The 19223-nt window shown below is 37.7% G+C and overlaps 1 protein-coding gene across 1 annotated transcript in view; it reads right to left on the reverse strand.

Moving 5' to 3' along the window:
- Clp (Cleavage and polyadenylation specificity factor subunit 4) overlaps window positions 1–19223 on the reverse strand; it is an 87713-nt gene that overhangs the window by 62668 nt on the left and 5822 nt on the right. Inside the window, exon 3 of the mRNA XM_067144841.2 lies at window positions 11056–11245. Within this exon, the coding sequence (XP_067000942.1) occupies window positions 11056–11245 (190 nt within the window). The remainder of the gene's footprint in view (window positions 1–11055; window positions 11246–19223) is intronic.

Genomic DNA, 19223 nt, shown 5'->3' on the forward strand with positions numbered 1-19223 from the left:
TTTGCCTTTGACAATTTATAATATCATTAAAAATAACAGTACATGTTTCGATCGCTTTGCAATCATCATCAGCTGTTTACACACAATCTTAGATAAAAAAAGCAATAAATTAAACACAATAAAATTCTTGTTGACTTTAAAACTATTGTTAGTAAAGGACGTATGGGTGTTGTGGCAGGAAGTGTACGGGTGTTACAAGGAAGTTAATTTAAAATAAGTTAAAAACTTCTATTGTGTTGAGCTAAAAATGTCTTTAGTATCTATTTAAGTCCTGAAGCCATAATTAAAATCACATTGTTTTAATACTAGAAGTGGGTGTTGTAATCTTGAAGAATGTTTTTAACTAGAATGTGCTTCTTCTTTCATTGAATTCTAGTCTTCTTCCTAGTCGCACTGTACTTTGTACTGTGCTAGAAAATGTATAGAAAAGGTTGATCCACTTGTTTGTCCTTTTCTAAGTTCAAAAGGTGGATTCGCTGTTGGTTTAAGTTAGAAGTTGTGTTCACAGACATTTCAGGTTGGATAGCTTGTTGCACGATCCCTGTCCGATTCTCTTCCTTTATTCCCCGTGGTTACTACTGAACCGATTTAAAAAAGTTCTTCACCTATAGAAAGCTATATTGCCAGGGAGTAACATGGGCTGTATTTTATTTTCAAAACAATTAGAGGTGGGGGAAGCGGGGGGAGAGGAGATATAAAAATAATAGGCTAAGATAGGCAAAATATCGAATATGTCGTTTAAGGATGAGACAAAGCTCAATTTAATCCTCTTGATGCAAAGAACAAAACTCGGTAAGGCCTACGGGCCCGAAAGCCATGTTTTAAGGCCATAAAACCAACCGCTATGGAGATATTGGCACCACACTGCCCCTGCTCTAAGAATCGGATAAAAGAAATGAACCGCCGTAACCATGGTAACGTCAGTTCCAGGATTCTAGAGCAGCGAGATTATGCATGTACGTTTGGGCATAGCTGCCAACAAAAATTGGTACACATAAGACTTACTATCTGGAAAAAGTATACTGTTGTGTAAGGCACCCATAGGACTCCTTTGAGAGGGGATGGAAAAGGGGCGCAGTATAAAAACCTTATCTTACACAGAGAGAGAGAGAAGCTTAAACAAAAACGAAACATTTTTAAAAATGGTTTTCAGCGAAGCTTCCCACAGGGAAAGCGCTAACCAAGATCCATAAAGCTGACGTTCTCATAAGACCCACTATCAATTTTTAGAAATAGTCCAACCTATAAAGTATCTCAGTTCATTCACAAATTCCTTAAATCACAATATCATTTTCAAGCCAATACGTCAGTGAAAAAATCCATAGAATTTTGCAATAAAATTAACTACTTTAATTTATCCAAACACTTCTTTCATTCGATATTATTAACAAGCTGCTTATGTGCCCGTTAGCAACACCATACAATTAATTAAGAACAATCTTCCCAAATTCAGCAAATTAAGCATAGGTGAAATACAAGAATTTATTCAGATTCTGAAAATCACATTAAATAACAATTTCTTCACTTTCAATAATGTCATTTACCAACAGATGTGTCTTCCCATGGGGTCACCGGCTTCAGGAATCCTTGCGGATATTTACATCGATCATTTAGAACATTCTCACATCACTGGTAAGATTAATGACATTCAGCATTGGGCACGCTATGTGGATGACACATTTGCTATTTTAGATTCTCGTATTACCAACAGCAACACAGTACTTGAACTCCTCAACTCCACTGATCCACACATGCGCAACTACAACAACACTTTATCCTTCAATATATACAGAAACCCCACCCACACCAACAATACAATCCAACAAACTTCTGTGCACCCAGACAAACATAAGAAAGCAGCTTACAATAGTATGGTACTCAGAGCATTGACTATCCCTTTATCTCGCAAAAATTAACACAAAAAAAGGCCACTATTTACAGTATTGCAGAACACAATGGCTTCATTAGAACCTTTGTCAAAAGAATCATCAATAAATACAAGAGCAGACCTAAGACTACCCTAGCAAAAGATTCTGCTCCTAAAGAGAAGTTTTCTACTTTTACATTCAATAGTAATAGCATTTACCAAATTTCTAATGTCCTTGAAGAACATAACATCAAAATAGCGTTTAGAATCACCCACATCAACTCCAGACTTATTTTCAATCTGCACACTATCAACAATAATAATCATAATAACAATAATAATACATACTTGAAATCCGGAGTTTACAAATTAGAATGCCAATCCCGTAATTCCAGCTATGTCGGTCAAACAGGCCACAATTTTGTAATAAGATACGCTGAACATCGCAATGCTCTCAAATATAATCATTTTTCAGCTATAAATGAGCATCAGAAAAAATCTAGTCACAAATATACAACAGCAGATACAGATCTTAAGAACTTGCATTATGAGCAAAACAGGCACCTTGCTCAACATTAACCGAGAGCATTCACATCGATATAGATCAGTTTAGGAACCCCTCTCATCATTTAAATGAAATCAACAAAAAAAACATTCTACTTGAAACATTAATTCCATACATTCGGCAGCAATTCTATAATAAAAACAAACCCCGCCTCCATCTCCCCAACTCAACACCACTCCTCGCTTCCCCTCTCCCTACCAACACCCACGGTATCCCCTGCCTGTCGTAAGAGGCAACTAAAAGGGGCCCCAGGGGCTCTGAACTTTGGAGCGTGGGTTGACGACCACGGGGTCCTCAGCTGAGTCCTGGCATTGCTTCCACTTACTTGTGCCAGGCTCCTCACTTTCATCTATCCTATCCGACCTCACTTGGTCAACTCTTGTTCTTTTCCGACCCCGACGCTATTAGGTTTGCGAGGGCTAGTGAGTCTTTCATTTTCACGCCCTTGTCTTGCTTTGGCCGATATCTTCATTTTTCGAAGTGTCGGATCCCTCCATTTTTCTGTCTGATTAGTGTTATATAGAGTATGGTTGCCTAGTTGTACTTCCTCTTAAAACAATAATCATCACCATCACTCTCCCTACCAACTTAGGACTTCCCTCCCCTACTCTGTTCACTCCTCCTATCCTTGCAAACACAGCTGAACCAGCTTCAGACACTACCAGTGAAAGCAGGACCACTAAATTGAGAAGGTCAGGCTGTTCAAGAGTGCAACTATTTAATAAGTAATTCGTGCTTATCTTCATGCTTATCTTTTATTTATTAACCCAAGCTTCTCATACCTATTATTTTTTTCCATTACAGATCTGAACTTCATTGACGGTTTCCACTATGAGTCACACACATTACACCTGGCATTTGTAATCCTCTAAAATATGCTCTCAATTTTTGCTGCCCTCTTGAGTATTTGAGATTGTGACTCAATGAAGACAGACTGTCATCTTAAATTTAAGTATTGTAATTTTGTCCTCTTTTTTTTTTTTTTTGCTAGGGGCTTTACGTCACACCGACACAGATAGGTCTTATGGTGACGATATTTTTAATGTAACAAACTGCACTCCTAGACTGAGGTTCTCAACCTTGCCATAACCATTTATTGTTTTAATTTCATAACGTCTCACTTGTTTTCACACTCTTGTTTATTGAGTTTTAACATATTCTTTCAACATTAATTGTGTAATTTTTAAACTTTTTTTCACTGAACATGTCTGATTAATATTACTCCATCTAAAGATGGAGGTATGAATTGAATAAAAGGACTAACTAAATTTCCTTTGTAAAGTGCTACAAATCCAGCAAGAAATGAAATGGAAGCTGAGGTGGAAGCCAATAAAATCATCTGAGATATAAGACACTCATTTTGTGGGCATCGGCTACCAACGAAGAGAAAATTTCTAGACTCTCTCAGCAGCCATATCACTATCTCATTCTTCCCAGGAACAGCTATAATGATAAAATGTTCTTTAAGATGCCAGTAACTTACAGAGAATATGAAACCTGTTGAGAAGAATGGATTGCCAGGAAAGCTCTGAATTGAAAAACAATTTCTCTTGAGAAATATCTATAACTGTTATTCCGGTACTCTTGGGCAACCTGCAGCTGTAGCAGGAAGATTGCCATCATCACCATCATCAATGTCCCACTCAGGTTGCCCAGGTGTGGTTAACAAGCCTCCTCCACTCCTTTCTGTCCTTCCACTTTTCCTGCTCCATTACTTCTGCCACATTCAAACCAGCTTCTCTAATGTCCTTCCAAATCTGATCCATCCACCTTCTTGGTCTTCCAACTGGTCTCTTTCCCTTAACTTCTCTTTCCAATTTCCTTCTTGCTACCCGTTCCTTTCCCATTCTTTTTACATGTCCGGATTATCTCAGTCTTGCTTTCTGTACCGGTATGTGCTGTACTAACAGTTCTATATTTAGCTCTTCTCTGATTTTAATATTCTAGATTCTATCTCTTTGTCGTTTTAACCGATGTTCTTAAAAATTTCATTGCTACTGCTTGGATCTTACTATCTTGTCTCTTATTAGTTACGAGTGTTTCTTGTCTTTATGTTACAACTGGTATGAAGTGCTGTTTATATAATGTTAATTTTGTTCTCTTGGGTTCTGTGCCATTCCATAAAAGCTCTCAGACTTGCTAAAATGTTGTACCTTTACTTAGTCTGTTATTAATATCTGGGTTGATTTCATTACTTCCATTAATAATGCTACCCAGATATGTAAACTGTTCTACATTCTCTAACCATTCTCCATCTATGTTCACTTGGCTTCTCTTTTTCTCTTTTCCACAGTACATGACTATAATTTTCTTTTTACTACTGTAATTACCAATCCAAACGCCTTCAGATTTTCATTCCAAATGTCCAGTCTCTTTTGTACTTCCTTTTCTCCCTTTCCCCAAATCACCACATCATCTGCAAATACCAAAGCATTCTCTTCATCACTATTGATACTCTGTTTTACACATCTTATGATTTCATCAATATAATAAACAATAATGGTGACAGTGCACTTCCTTGATTGAAACATTTTTTTTGGTATAAAATGTTTCAGAGTCACCACTCCCTACTTGTACACTGCTTTTACTCTCATTATACAAAATTTTTATCTTGATAAGGTATGATTTTGGTACATTCCTTCTTCATATGCATTCCCACACGTTTTCTCTTAATTGTATCATAAGCTTTTTCCAAATCCAAAAACACTAAGATGATTTCCTTGTTCCTTTCCAGATATTTTTTTCCATTATTGTTTGCACTGTAAATATCAAGTCTATTGTTGATCTATTCGGTCTAAAGCCATATTGTTCTTCTTCTAACTGTGTTTCTATTACATCCCTCAGTCTTTTGTCTATGACTTTCTTCATTATTTTTAGCCCATGTGATAATAGGGTTATACCTCTATAATTTTCACATTTCTTCCTAGTTCCTTTTCAGAACAATGGTACAATGCTTCCTTGCTGCCAATCTTCAGGAATCCTTTCATACTTCCATATGGCATTGAGGGCTCGGTATAGCCAATGTAGTCCACTGCTTCCTTAATCTTATCAACATTGAAGTCGTCTTTTTCACTTGCTTTACCTTTGGTCATTGCTTTCACTGCCCTTTCAAGTTCAAACCATGTTATCGGGTTCTCTTCTTTCTCTCTATCTATTATTTCCATTTTCTTATATCCTTCTTCCTCATAGCAGTCATCCTCATTATAAAGTTTTTCAAAATATTTTGCCATTACTTTCTGAAATGTACTATGAATCCATCTTCTCTCTCTAATGCCTTGATTTTTTTTTTTCTTTCATTCTTTTCAATTTTATTACTCTGTAGAATAGTTTCAGATTTCCTCAACTATCTTGCTCAATTTTGTTCATAAACTCTCCCCAACATTTCTCCTTTTCTTCCTAGATACTTGTAGTTTCAATCTTTTGTATTCCACATGTAACCTTTCTATCTTATTCTCATCCCTCTGATATGCTTTTTGCTTTTCCTTATCCATTTCTTTCTTCACCTTGTGCCTTTCTTTTTTTATTTTGTCTGTTCACCACCGTGTCTCTTTCCCCTTAACCTTTGTTTTCCTGCACACCTCAATTGCTGCTTCCACAAATGTCTGTCTTAAATTGTCCCACTCTTCTTCACTTTGTATTTCCATGTTAGGCAACTTCCTTTTTATCCAATCTTGGAATGTCATTCTTTTATCCTCCTCCTCCGATTCCCAAATCCTGATCTTTGGTTTCTTCTTCAGTACAATTTTAGGGATTTTTACTTGTTTTAATTCCATAATTAATAATCTATGATCACCTTCCATACTTCCACTGGGGATTATCTTCGTATTCATGATGTATCTTCTCCATTCTCAGTCTGTTGTTATAAAATTTATGAGTGTTGCATACTGCCCATCCCTATTATATCGGCTGATCTTATAGCTATTCCTCTTCATAAACCATGTGTTCTTTATTATCAGGTTATTTCTGATACAAAAGTCCAACACTTTCTCTCCATCTTCATTTCTATTGCCATACCCATGTGGCCCCAGAACATTCTCATAATCCCATTCTATCAGTTCCCACATGGGCATTCAGATCCCCCATTATCATGATCCCATCTCCAACAATATGTGTTTCCAGTTCATTGAGGAAATCATCTTTTTCTTCCACGCTACATCCTGTCTGCAGAGCATACACCTGTACTATCTTCAATAGTTCCTTGTTTACATGTATGTGCATTATTATAATTCTTTCATTTACATACTCGACTTCAGCTACTGCTTCAACATTCTGATTCATAATAAATCCCACTCCATTTCTTTTCTCTTTACTATTACCCATCCAGTACAAGGTGTACAACTTTCTTAATTTCTTCATTCCTTTCGCTTTCCATTTTACTTCACTTAATCTCAGGATATCGAGTTTTCGTCTCGCTATTAGGTCAATCAATTCATTTTCCTTCCCATTCATTGTTAAAATATTTGTTCCAAATCAGGTTTTGTTTTCTGATCTAACACTTGCATGAACATCAGCATTACCATCATACTGTGCAACTATAGCCAGAGACTTGTCAATTCCATTTTTTAAACTTCCACCCGAGGCTTGTATTATAGTTGAAAGCAAGTACAAATTTACTCATCTGCTGACCTGCTAAGCCTAACGCATCTGAGAATTTTCTTTCGGGGTTTACTCCCTTAGCCTTTGAAGATCCTCTCTTCTTCACAAGGCAGTGGTTTCCTCTTCTAACTTTCCCCAGAGAGGATGGGTTGTCTCATTCACCATCTTCGCTATTCTGAAGGTCTCCTTTTCTGCCTGGGCCAATGACCTTCGATGTTAGGCCCCTTAAAACAACAAGCATCATCATCATCATCATCAAGCCTTCTCTGCCTAAGATGCTGTTTAGGTCTTCACCTGTAACCCTGGGCACGGGTTCCATGTTATACCCCGGGAGACTAGGTCTCTGAATGAACTTAGCTCTCCTTCACACCGGCCTATTGATGTGGAGGATATCCACCCCCGCAACGTGGATGCGCCAGACAAGAATTACTCAAGTGAAGGATAGGGAAGGCGACCCCATCTCCCTTGAGCTGGGTTAATGGTTGTGTATGATGCCACAACCAAGGAAGATTGTAGAATAAATAAATAAATAAATAATATTAAAATGTTCACAGATAATTATCAGAAAATATCACAAAAATGAAAATTACTTCTTCCATTCAAAACTACAACATAAATCTGACTGAAAACTAATACATATTCAAGCTTGAATCATATGGGTATTAGACAGTCATTTTCAGAACCAAATGCTCTTCCTAATACTTTGCTTTTCAAGCACGTGTAAATTTTACTATGAATTCAAGTGGCCACTGTGTAATTGCAGTATGCCTGTACAGCTTGTGAAACAACAGTGCAGCGAATATTACTAATTAAGCTAACAGGAACAAAACATGACAAAGACTGCAGCCAAAAAATTTTGACCCATGTCTTTCTTTTGCGCATACTACATCCAAATGTTCTTATACAGTAAGTCATTACACGCCATCTATTTACTAATAACTGATGTACCCGTGCTTCGCTACGGAATTCTACATTGTATACAGAATTCTAGGTTAGGTAGCGTAGACGTTGTGAGCAAGATTGTATGAAATTGCATAGCTCTTAGCGTTACCCTACAAACGCGACGGGGAAGTCACCAAACATCTTTCCTCATATTATGAAGACTGAGTTAGGGAATTTTCACTGTAATGGTAGACCTGCTTGCATACCATCAGTCACAATCAGGTTAGGGAGCTTTCATTATAATGGTAGACACTCACTCTCCACCTGCCTTTTTACATCCTCAGAAAGACTGTCTTAGTGGTTTTCCCAACTGGAATGAACATACATTACAATGACGTCAGTAGGAATGGCGCGATAAAAGCAATGCTTTCATATGAAATACTCGATCAAATGGAAAACCACACATTTTCTCACTTAACGAACAGGACTACGCTGCCGATCTAACTGTCCAAAGTTCCAGAGCTGGAATGCCCAAAGCGCAGACTGCCGTGAACCGTGAACACTCTTCGTCCCTCTCCGGTGGGGAGGGCGTCGAATAGTGGCGACTCCCAGGGCAAAAACTATGCCCTTTTTCTAATCTATTTCCTAGGAGTACCGATGAGTCGGAAAGTATCAATTCACTACACTGGCGGCAGAAAAATCTATCTGACTTGGAGGCAAATTTTTCCTCCAAGCCAGAGGAGAAACCGCCTCTTCACTGCTAATTTGGAATAAAATGAATGTAGAATTTAATAAAAACGAACAGGAAGAAGCTTTTGTTAATAAAATACTTTTTTCAGGGTTGAATTTTGAGTTATTTACTGAATTGTGGTGCTATAATTTGGAATAGCCCTAATTGTTATTCTAGACCATGCCATACTACTACCACTACTACTACTACTACTACTACTACTACTACTACTACTACTACTACTCGACTAAGTGGGCCTCTGCCTTAAGTATCCCCACTGCTCATTCAAAACAGCGCGTCAGAGTAGGGATCGAGTAGCTAGAATACTATAATGTACCACTGTGTGTTACATACCAGCTGTATCAGAAAATGTATGAACCAGAGGAACAGCATGCTAAATAATAAAGTTTTCTAACTCCCTGGCTATTTCCCGCCAATATTCAGTCAGGCTGTTATACTCGGTACGCAGCAGTGATCTCTCGATCGGAGTTGAGAGGCAGCATAAGATACAAAGAACATCACAACAAACAATGGTCAATTTAATGTTATTGTTGAGCAATGTTATGCGCTTTCGATATTGTAGGCCTTCACATTTAGTTTTCTTCCGACTCTGAAATACTCTTATCATAGTCGGTACGCTGAAACTGAATAAAACATAAATGACCGGAAATTGTATTCTCTATAACTTTTGTTATGTAGTACTTTCCGATAGGACCAATGACACAGATATTTAAAAATTACATTTTAGGCGCCTTCCCCTAAACTACAACTTCATCCAGGGTGAAGACAATTGTTTATAGTTTAGACTGTAGTTTCTTATTCCCTGACTCTATATACTGATTTTCATTAAATTCTGTTTACCTATGTTCTCGTGGCTGGGCATTGATATGGACTTAGCAACAAAAATAAAAATTCATGAATATCTGTGTTATCATAGCCAGTACAGTAAAAATGTATAAGACATAAATGGTCGGAAATTTAATTTTACATAACTTTGGTTATGTAGTATTTATCGATACGACTGCTAATAATATAAATATTTGAGAATTAAATTTTAGGCCTCCCACTAAACTACCATTTAAATCAGCGTGAATAAAATTATTTATGGCCTAAATTGTAGCGACTTATTCCCCGACTTTGCATACTGATTTTCATTAAATTCTATTTAGCTGTTTTCTAGTGATGCGTATACATACATACAGAAATTACGGAAAAGTAAAAAGTGCATTTTCTTGTTACTGTGGACATGACCAATACAGAAATGCCATTCTTTTCAAATTCTGAGCAATTTACAGACAAAACTCTTATTTTATATATACAGATATACTGGGTGATTCAAATCAATACCAACAATGCTTAGTATGATGTGCAAGATGGCAAACTAATCATTTTTTAAGAGGAAATTCATGGTTTTGGCAGTGTGAGATGTCAGAGTTTGGTAATGCCTCAGATGTGGGTAACGGAGTGAGTTCAACATTTTGGCAAGAAATCTCCATCAACGCAATAATCCGAGCAAGTTGGCTGTGTGGTTAGAATCCTGTAGTTGTGGGCTTGCACTTGGGACATGGTGGGTTCAAGTTCCACCATGAGCAGGGCTGAAGATGGTTTTCTGTGGTTTCCCATTTACATATCTGAAAAAATGCTGGGACTGTAGCATAATAATTGCCATAGCCACCTCCTTCCAAATCCTAGTCCATTCTTATACTTGCGTCGCCAAAAACCTTTGATGTGCTAGTGCAACGTTAAACCACTAGCAAAAAACAAATAAAAACCCAATGACAGCTTTATACCATGCATTAAATTACAAGAGGAGTTTGAAATGTCAACCTCCTACTTGATTACAGAGCCTACATCAGCAATGCAGTGATCGGCACATGTTGTCAAATACTACACAGTACAAGTAGGCATTGTACTCAAGTAGGAGGTTGACAATTTGAACCCCTTTTTGTAATTTAGTGCATGATAGGATGCTCTTGTTAGACTGGTGGAGGTTTCTTGTTAACATTTAGAACATCCTTGGGTATCTGACGTAATGCCAAAATGTTATGCTGCGCAGCCCCAAAACCATGCATTTACAAACATGTGTTTGCTCTTGAAAAGTGATCAATTTGCCGTTGCATTGTTGCTGTTTCGAATCACCCTGTTTATATCTCACAAATGAATGTATATTTTGTTGTTTTACCTTATATGCAATTAAATTATGTCTTCCTACTAGTCATACTGTCAATACAATACCAATAGAAGAGAGAATTAGGACATTCAGGACTGAGATAAAAAGAGAGAAAATTTGAGCACCCAATATCCTTCCTTTGAGAAGGAAAATACTTCCCGTTTCTCAATAATGACAGCATTTGATACATTAATGAATGTAGAAAATGAAATAAACAATAACAGTACAAGATTAGACACACTTACTGCATAAACTTGCAGTCGGGTCCATCAATACAAAGTCCAGCAACATAATTCATGCAGAGTACCCGTCTCACATGGCGATGTCGACAGTTGGGACCGTGTCTGCAGAAACCACGATCATACCAAGGGCAATCCTTTATCTTGCTCTCCGGATCGATGTGTAGAAAGGGACACTCCTTGTTGTGACATGCATCTGCAACAGTGCTCAGCTATTGCATTCATTACAAACATTAACGACACAAAATGAGACAATAAACCTCTTCATTAGACAGACTGATCTGTTACTTCCAAGATCTTGTAACTTGCAGAAGTGGTGGTGGTGATTATTATTTCAAGAAGAAGTACAACTGGGCAACCATCCTCTTATTAACACTAATCAAAGAGTACAATAGAAGATATCAGGCACTTTGAAAAATGAAGGTATCAACCAAAGAAAGACAAGGGTCACAAAGAGCATGAAAATGAAAGACACCCTAGGCCTCAAATGCTCTAATACCATCGGAGGTCGGAAAAGAAGAAGAGTTGACCAAGGCAGGTCAGATAGGAAAAATGAACACGAGGAATCTGTGCAAGTAAGTGGAAGCAATGCCTGGGCTCAGCTAAGGGCTCTGTGGTCGCCAATCCATGCTCCAAATATAAGAGCCCCTGGGAACCCTTTCAGTCACCTCTTACAAGCAAGGGATAGCATGGATGTTATTCTACTGCCTCCACCCACAGCGAGGTAACTTGCAGAAGCACAACATACTGTATACGATCTGTTCTCATACAACAGCAGTAAGCTCAATGGTCGGCTGAGAAATGCCCACCTCCTGTATTGAAGTTTACAGGATCGAATCCCACCATGGTTGGGTGATATTTTGGACTTCTTAACTGTGTGAGACCAGACTCTGTAGATTTGTTGCCAAATTAAGGAACTGTCTTTTCAAGGCAAGTTTCCTGAACCTTTTATGATCAATACAAGCTGAAGTAGTATCAAACACATTGCTGCTGCTGCAGTAATATTTCATGATGTAAACTATGTAATGATTCTAGGATATTATTACAGCCAGCTATTTTCAGAAGTCCATAACCTTTCAAGGTAAGCCTACTCATATTTATTGTAGTAATAACAATAATTGTATGGCCTCAGCTATTCAGCTGGAGCCATTCTGAAGTAGTGCTGTCTACGCATTATGCCCATTTTGGCATTCCTATTATCTTGCTCTCTAGTAATAGAGGATGAATTCTACTGGACAATTTCTATGGGTGAGTTAATTTAATTTTGTCAGATAACGCCGAGTGCTCCACCACAGATGGTTAATATGCCAACAATGATGACATACAATGCCAAGATTTTTGACTGCCCTTTAAATACGGACTACCACAGCCGGGATCAAACTCGCAAAATTGGAAACGAGAATCAGACGCCTGACCTAATATATCTGTAAGAACATGATGAACAGCTTAGTTCACAAAGGGACATTGGGCACTTTTTTATGGGTTTGTATTTAATACCAGTTTTTAGTTCTATTAAAATTTTAATGCAGAAAAGACCCTGAGTCATGTCTTTTATAGAGCAATATTAAGGATCTTTAGTTTCCATGTAGTTCAGAAAATTACCACCATCAATAGGTGATATCAATAAAACTGAGCAAAATCTCAGGAGAAAATACTCTGAAGCAGAAAGGAGTCTACTCAGATGAAAGAGCAACATCTCCATTTTGCATATTAAAAATGTTCATGTATGCAGAGACTTTTCAATGTTATGCAGTGGGATTTTACTCCACTTTTCTCTACGTTGCAGCTCACACAGGTGAATACAAACCACTAATACAGTTTGGAGGTAACATAATGAAAGAATATAAGATTCCATTAAAGTTTCAAACATCGCAGTGAGCAGTTCAGCAAAAGAAAGTGAGGTTATACAAAAATCTGAAAGAATATCCCCATAGTCTTAGAAAAATCACATTTAAAGGAAGTGAGACCAAAAAGGCAATCACCTCAAATAAGGTAATTTAAAAGTACAAAATTAAATTTGGATCTGATATAAATGAATCAAAATTAACAAACAAAATTTTAACACGAAGAATATGAGGAAACGCAAAACAGATCTAAACAGAACAGGCAATAAACAGAACAATGTAAACGACACGGAAAAAACAAAAAAAACAACGGTTTTGCCTAATGCAAGAAGAAACAAACCCAACAGTAAAACAAGTATATTCTCTCCTTTCATCAGATGCTCTGGTGGGTGGTAGAACACTGACTTCAGTGGTGAGTCTGAATTCTGCTAAGATATAAAGAGCAAGCCCTAATGAAAAGAAAGAAAAAAAAAAAAAAAAAAGAAAAAAACCACTATATGTCTCTTTTCACGCTGTGGAAAGATATGCTCTTCTGAAAGAATAGTAGTATACTTAAAGAAGAAAAACTGTTGAGGAGGATGCAACAAAGGGACATTGGGCTAATGATCCAGTGCATTTTAATATATATATAGGTGTGAACCATACAACACATTCAAGAAGAAAACTGAATTATTATGGCATATCTCTTGTTTAGAATAGTGAATGAGCATCACAAAGACTGTCGTTATTCACAACATTCAGGTAATATACTGTAGGTACGTATTAATGTTTGTTTATTTATTTATTTATTTATTGAAAACTCAGTCCGAAGGCCGTTTGGATCCTCTGCAGTCCCACCAACAGCTGTCATAGATTGCCTAGGCATCACTGCAGAGGCGCACAATGAAACTGAAGAGTGAGGTAGTTTCTGGTTGACTTCTTAAACAAACTGGAAGTTGCCGTTATATATCAGTCTGCCAAGCCCACTGAAATGCACACACCAATGGACTCTATGAGTGACATTTTCACACCATTCATAACTGGAACTAACTGCATAAGGAATGGCATCGCACATACCTCAGTTACATTCATATTGTCAAAGCCAAGGATGAGACTGAGACAAGTCAATCAGAGTAATGAATTTGTTCTAGCCCACACTAGAAGACATAGTGCAGTGTCAACACTAGTTCTCGCCAGTAAAACATATTCATTAATGACTCCGTATTTTGACACTCTTATACTACTGGATTATAATTATTTTCTTAAGCTACGTACATTTCAACACCTCCTGATAAAGTGTGCTTCTTTATGAAAGTGTCATCCATTCAAAGTTTCCCAGTACAAACTTAATTTTGGAAGCATCATATAATTCAAACCATCTCCCCTCTTCTTTGCTGCCCTCTTTCTCCGATACGTCCATCTTCATGAACTTCTTCTTCTCCAGAAACATTTTCAATTTTGAAATCATTAAGGTGTTCAGCCACATTATGAGAAATGAAATAGCACACATTAACTGAAGGAACCTTTTCTTTTAACCTTATTTTACTTTAGAGAGATTTTACAATAAGCGAGCCAATGTTTTAGAAACCAACTTTTTTTGTTCTTAAATTTAACTAACTCAGTTCGTATTATACATAATTTATCACCTCAGATTATGAGACCAAGCTTCTTCTTGAACAGCTTATTTCAGAAGGGGGCCTGAGTCATTTTTCTATAGTTTCTGAGAAAAATACCAACAAACATAAAGGGTCTTACTAATAAAAAGTCCTTATACCGTTGTTTAACTCTTGTTTAGTTATACAGTGAATAAACCCTGTATAAGCGTTTTACATTTTTCTTACTAATAAACGAGGTATACGCATTGTATTACTACCGTTGCCTACGCTATAATACAAGGCCTTGAAATGCACTCGTGGAAACGGGTTGCGTCCTAGTTCACCATTCAGCCGCTAGGATCGCGGTCTTGCCCCCTTGTATTCGCATGGCCGTATATGTCAATAAATAAAGTATGTCCTAAATAAAAAGAACTGAATGTGTTTGCGAGTATTGACAGTACTTTATTTATAGAGCGGTGCTGCATTGGTTTGGATATGTCATTGAAGTTTCAGCCGGGCTGAGTGGCTCAGACGGTTGAGACGCTGGCTTTCTGACCCCAACTTGGCAGGTTCGATCCTGGCTCAGTCCGGTGGTATTTGGAGGTGCTCAAATACGTCAGCCTCGTGTCGGTAGATTTACTGGCACGTAAAAGAACTCCTGCGGGACTAAATTCCGGCACCTCGGCGTCTCCGAAAACCGTAAAAGTAGTTAGTGGGACGTAAAGCTAATAACATTATTATTATTATTGAAGTTTCAAAACTTTTCTTCTGAGGGGCTTCTTATCAAGTTTCAAAACTTTCTCTTCTACTTGACTGGCTCAAAGCAATGTTGTAATGATGTCTAACAGAGGTCTCAGAAATTTTCATAGTAGAAAAAGAGGTGGTTTGTCGCCTTTACACTTTCCACACTTAATTTCACTGTTGAACATATCTTTCGACAAAATAAACGTACACCTTTTAGTAACTCCCTTCGGGACAAGTACTGCATAGCGGAAGTGACAAATTCCATCGTTCACTGCAGAAGTGCCACAGACGATGATTTTCGGTATCTGAGGGCTCCTCGATCTTGAAACCGAATAAGACACAATGTTGGACTTTGAGTAGCTGGAGAACAGATATGTTCTAAACAGCCTTTAGGCCTACAGTCTGTTTTTTTCTTTTGTCACACGAACCATAATGTCATTGTATTCCGCTTGGCGTCTTAGGTAGCTGAAGAAAAGCTCGATGTCATAGCTCGTTAGGTTTCTCGTCAATGCATAATGCAAAATGTATACTTACGAGGTATTTTACGCAGGCCACAGTGGGCGGGGTAGTCAAGATCTATGCCTGATACATTTCTCTCATGATTCCTTTTTACTTTCTCTGAATGCATTTTAAGTTTCTTAATATATGACAGGAAATCATGAATTAACCAACTGAGGAGTTCATCTTCAGTACTAAAAGATGCTTTTTTTTTTTTTTTTTTTTTTTTTTGCTAGTGACTTTACATCGCACCGACACAGATAGGTATTATGGCGACGATGGGATAGGACAGGCCTAGGAGTTGGAAGGAAGCGGCTATGGCCTTAATTAAGGTACAGCCCCAGCATTTGCCTGGTGTCAAAATGGGAAACCACGGAAAACCATCTTCAGGGCTGCCGACAGTGGGATTCGAACCCACTATCTCCCGGATGCAAGCTCACAGCCGCGAGCTCCTAACCATACGACCAACTCGCCCGGTTAAAAGGTGCTCGTTTGTTCTCGTTCCTGAATATGTCCCATGTGAGGTGTTGCAGACGTTATGCGCATTGAACAATTTAATAAAATGCTCCATAAAACAAATGGCTTATTTTAAACTGTATTTTATGCTTCCGGGACAAAACCACCTCCATACTTTTCAAACCAGAGATTGTTTCAGGGGAAAATACAATATTTTTAACTCTTGCTACATTCATTTTCGTGAAATTTGTTGGGCAAGTTATCTTCCTCGTTGGTTTCCTAATTTAAGATTTCTGAGTTTGAAGATACCTCTCAAATGATTGTCGGTCACGGTAGCATAGTTTAAAAAAAGTCCAGTGACAAATTTTGGGATCGCCCGATTCTTATGCCGTAACTCGGATCAAAACTTGGGAACAGAGGCCTACTTTGATCAGCCTGAAGTCGTATCTCATGCGTAATACTTCCTCTGTATAATGTTTCGAACATTGAACATTCGCTGGAAACTTGTGAAACGAAATTCCACTACCTTTAATTTTTCGTGAATAAACCATGACTGGAACTGCGAATGCTTAGCATCAGACAAATACATAATGCATTCACAACCAACTCAGTTAATGAACACGTTTAAAGGTGCGAGCCTGGTAGACAGGGGGCAAAATAGCGATCCTAGCGGCCCGGCATTGAACTTCAGTGTAACCACTTTCATAGCGTTTTACGGGCTCTATTTCCAGGCCTTGTATTATAACGTAGGCAACGATTACTACACAGCACGTATACACTCGTTCCAAGGAGTAGGAATCTCTTCCTGCAGTTCACTGACGTATTTCGCACGTTCACCGCCTTTATGATCGCTTCTGCTGGTTATCTACGAGCAAAACTTTCCAAAAAGTCGCACAGTAGCACGGCATATCGAAAAGGCAGTGGCAACACTAAGTGAGACAGCTGGAAATTCGCTTATACTGATATCAACATTTCTTCAACTTGCTTGTGTAATGAACGCCAAAAAAAGAAATGGAATGGCCTAAGAAAAGATCAATAGCTCCTAACTGGGATAGTATGGAAAACGTAAGCAATTGTAATTGAATCGGCGGGTTGAAAAGGGTACACATTCCAAAATCCTTACTTTTCAGGAGAAAGGAAAACCTGTTTTGTAGCTAAACGAAAGGTTATATCAAAAAAGTTTCTATTAGGCATTTATACATCACATTTCTACGTATTCAACTACAAAGTATGGAAATCATGTTACGTACGGTTTTCAAGTTATACCATTTTTTATGTCAAGGAATATGTCCCTTTTTATACTCAATTTGAGAAAGATCTAAGATCTTTGTAGAGGCAGATAATGTATAATAAACTCGCAATTTAAAGTCTATTAAGCAGTAACACCTTAATACACAAACATACGCCCAACCACAATTTCTTTTATAGTTATTCATTGTCATTCCGTGAGACAGCTGGAAATTGACTTATATTGATATCAACATTTCTTCAGCTTGCTTGTGTAATGGACGCTAAAAAAGAAATGGAAAAGCTTAAGAAAATATCAAAAGCTCCTAACTGGGGTAGTTCGGAAAACGTGAGCAATTGTAATTGAATCGGCGAGTTGAAAAGGGTACACATTCCAAAATCCTTACTTTTCAGGAGAAAGGAAAACCTGTTTTGTAGCTAAACGAAAGGTTAGATCAAAAAAGTTTCTATTAGGCATTTATACATCACATTTCTACGTATTCAACTACAAAGTATGGAAATCATATTACGTATGGTTTTCAAGTTATGCCACTTTTTATCTCGAGGAATATGTCCCATTGTATACGGTAGGTACCTACTCAATTAAGAAAGATCTTTGTAGAGGCAGATAGTGTATAATAAACTCGCAATATCAAAGGTCTATTAAGCTGTAACACATTTTTACACAAAAATACGCCCAACCATCATTTATTTTATAGTTATTCATTGTCATTCCGTCTCTTTAAAGTTTTTTACTTGACGAAGATGTCTAGCTTCCATAACCTCCGAATGGTGTACGGTACCGTATGTCTTCTATGTTTAAAATATCGTGAAGATCATCAACGTTATCGTCATTCTTTCAACGTGTGTTCAATGTTAAATGGATATGTCGAATATATTACAACGATTATATTACTGTCGACAATAAATACCACGAAAATAAACTGCTCACTCGTTTCTTTTTTTTTCCGCTACACGCTGCTATACAACGCTTATACAAGGGTCCTGGACTGTATAAGCAATTCAGTGAATAACTATAACAGATGTATACATAGGAGGCTTATACACGGTTTATTAGTAACGAATTTCGCGTAAACTGTGTATAAACCTTGTATAAAAGTTATAAACCGTTTCTTAGTAAGACGGAAAATGTTTAATTTTGGGTTATACAAATTATGCTTTTTTTTTTTTTTTTTTGCTAAGAGTTTTACATTGCACCGACACAGATAGGTCTTATGACGACGATGGGATAGGAAAGGCCTAGGAGTTGGAAGGAAGCGGCCGTGGCCTTAATTAAGGTACAGCCCCAGCATTTGCCTGGCGTGAAAATGGGAAACCACGGAAAACCATTTTCAGGGCTGCCGATAGTGGGATTTGAACCTACTATCTCCCGGATGCAAGCTCTCAGCCGCGCGCCTCTATGCGCACGGCCAACTCGCCCGGTAATTATGCTTTTAAAGTATTGTTTACTTGCATGTAACTTAATGCATATTTCATATTACTATGAACAAAATTTAAAGCACTTTACTTCCAGAAAAATGTGCTTGAAAACTACCAACTTAGGTTGCTTTCTTGAATAAAATAAAAAAATGTACATCTTATAGACATGATATAGGCTTTTGGGCTTATATCATGTCAAGAAAATAAGATGAAATTCTTTACGTTTCGCAGAGATATTTGCTCTGCGTCATCAAAAGAAAATCTTGGACTGTCCACAAGAAAGGCTTCTAAAAAAAGTGAGATTTGAATTTACACGTTATCCAATAGAAAGAGTACATTCATTCATTCATGACCAGATGGCTCGCTGGACGCGGTACTGCGCTAGCGTTCG

Source organism: Anabrus simplex, chromosome 1, assembly GCF_040414725.1.
Source record: "Anabrus simplex isolate iqAnaSimp1 chromosome 1, ASM4041472v1, whole genome shotgun sequence".
NCBI classification, from domain to species: Eukaryota; Metazoa; Arthropoda; class Insecta; order Orthoptera; family Tettigoniidae; genus Anabrus; species Anabrus simplex.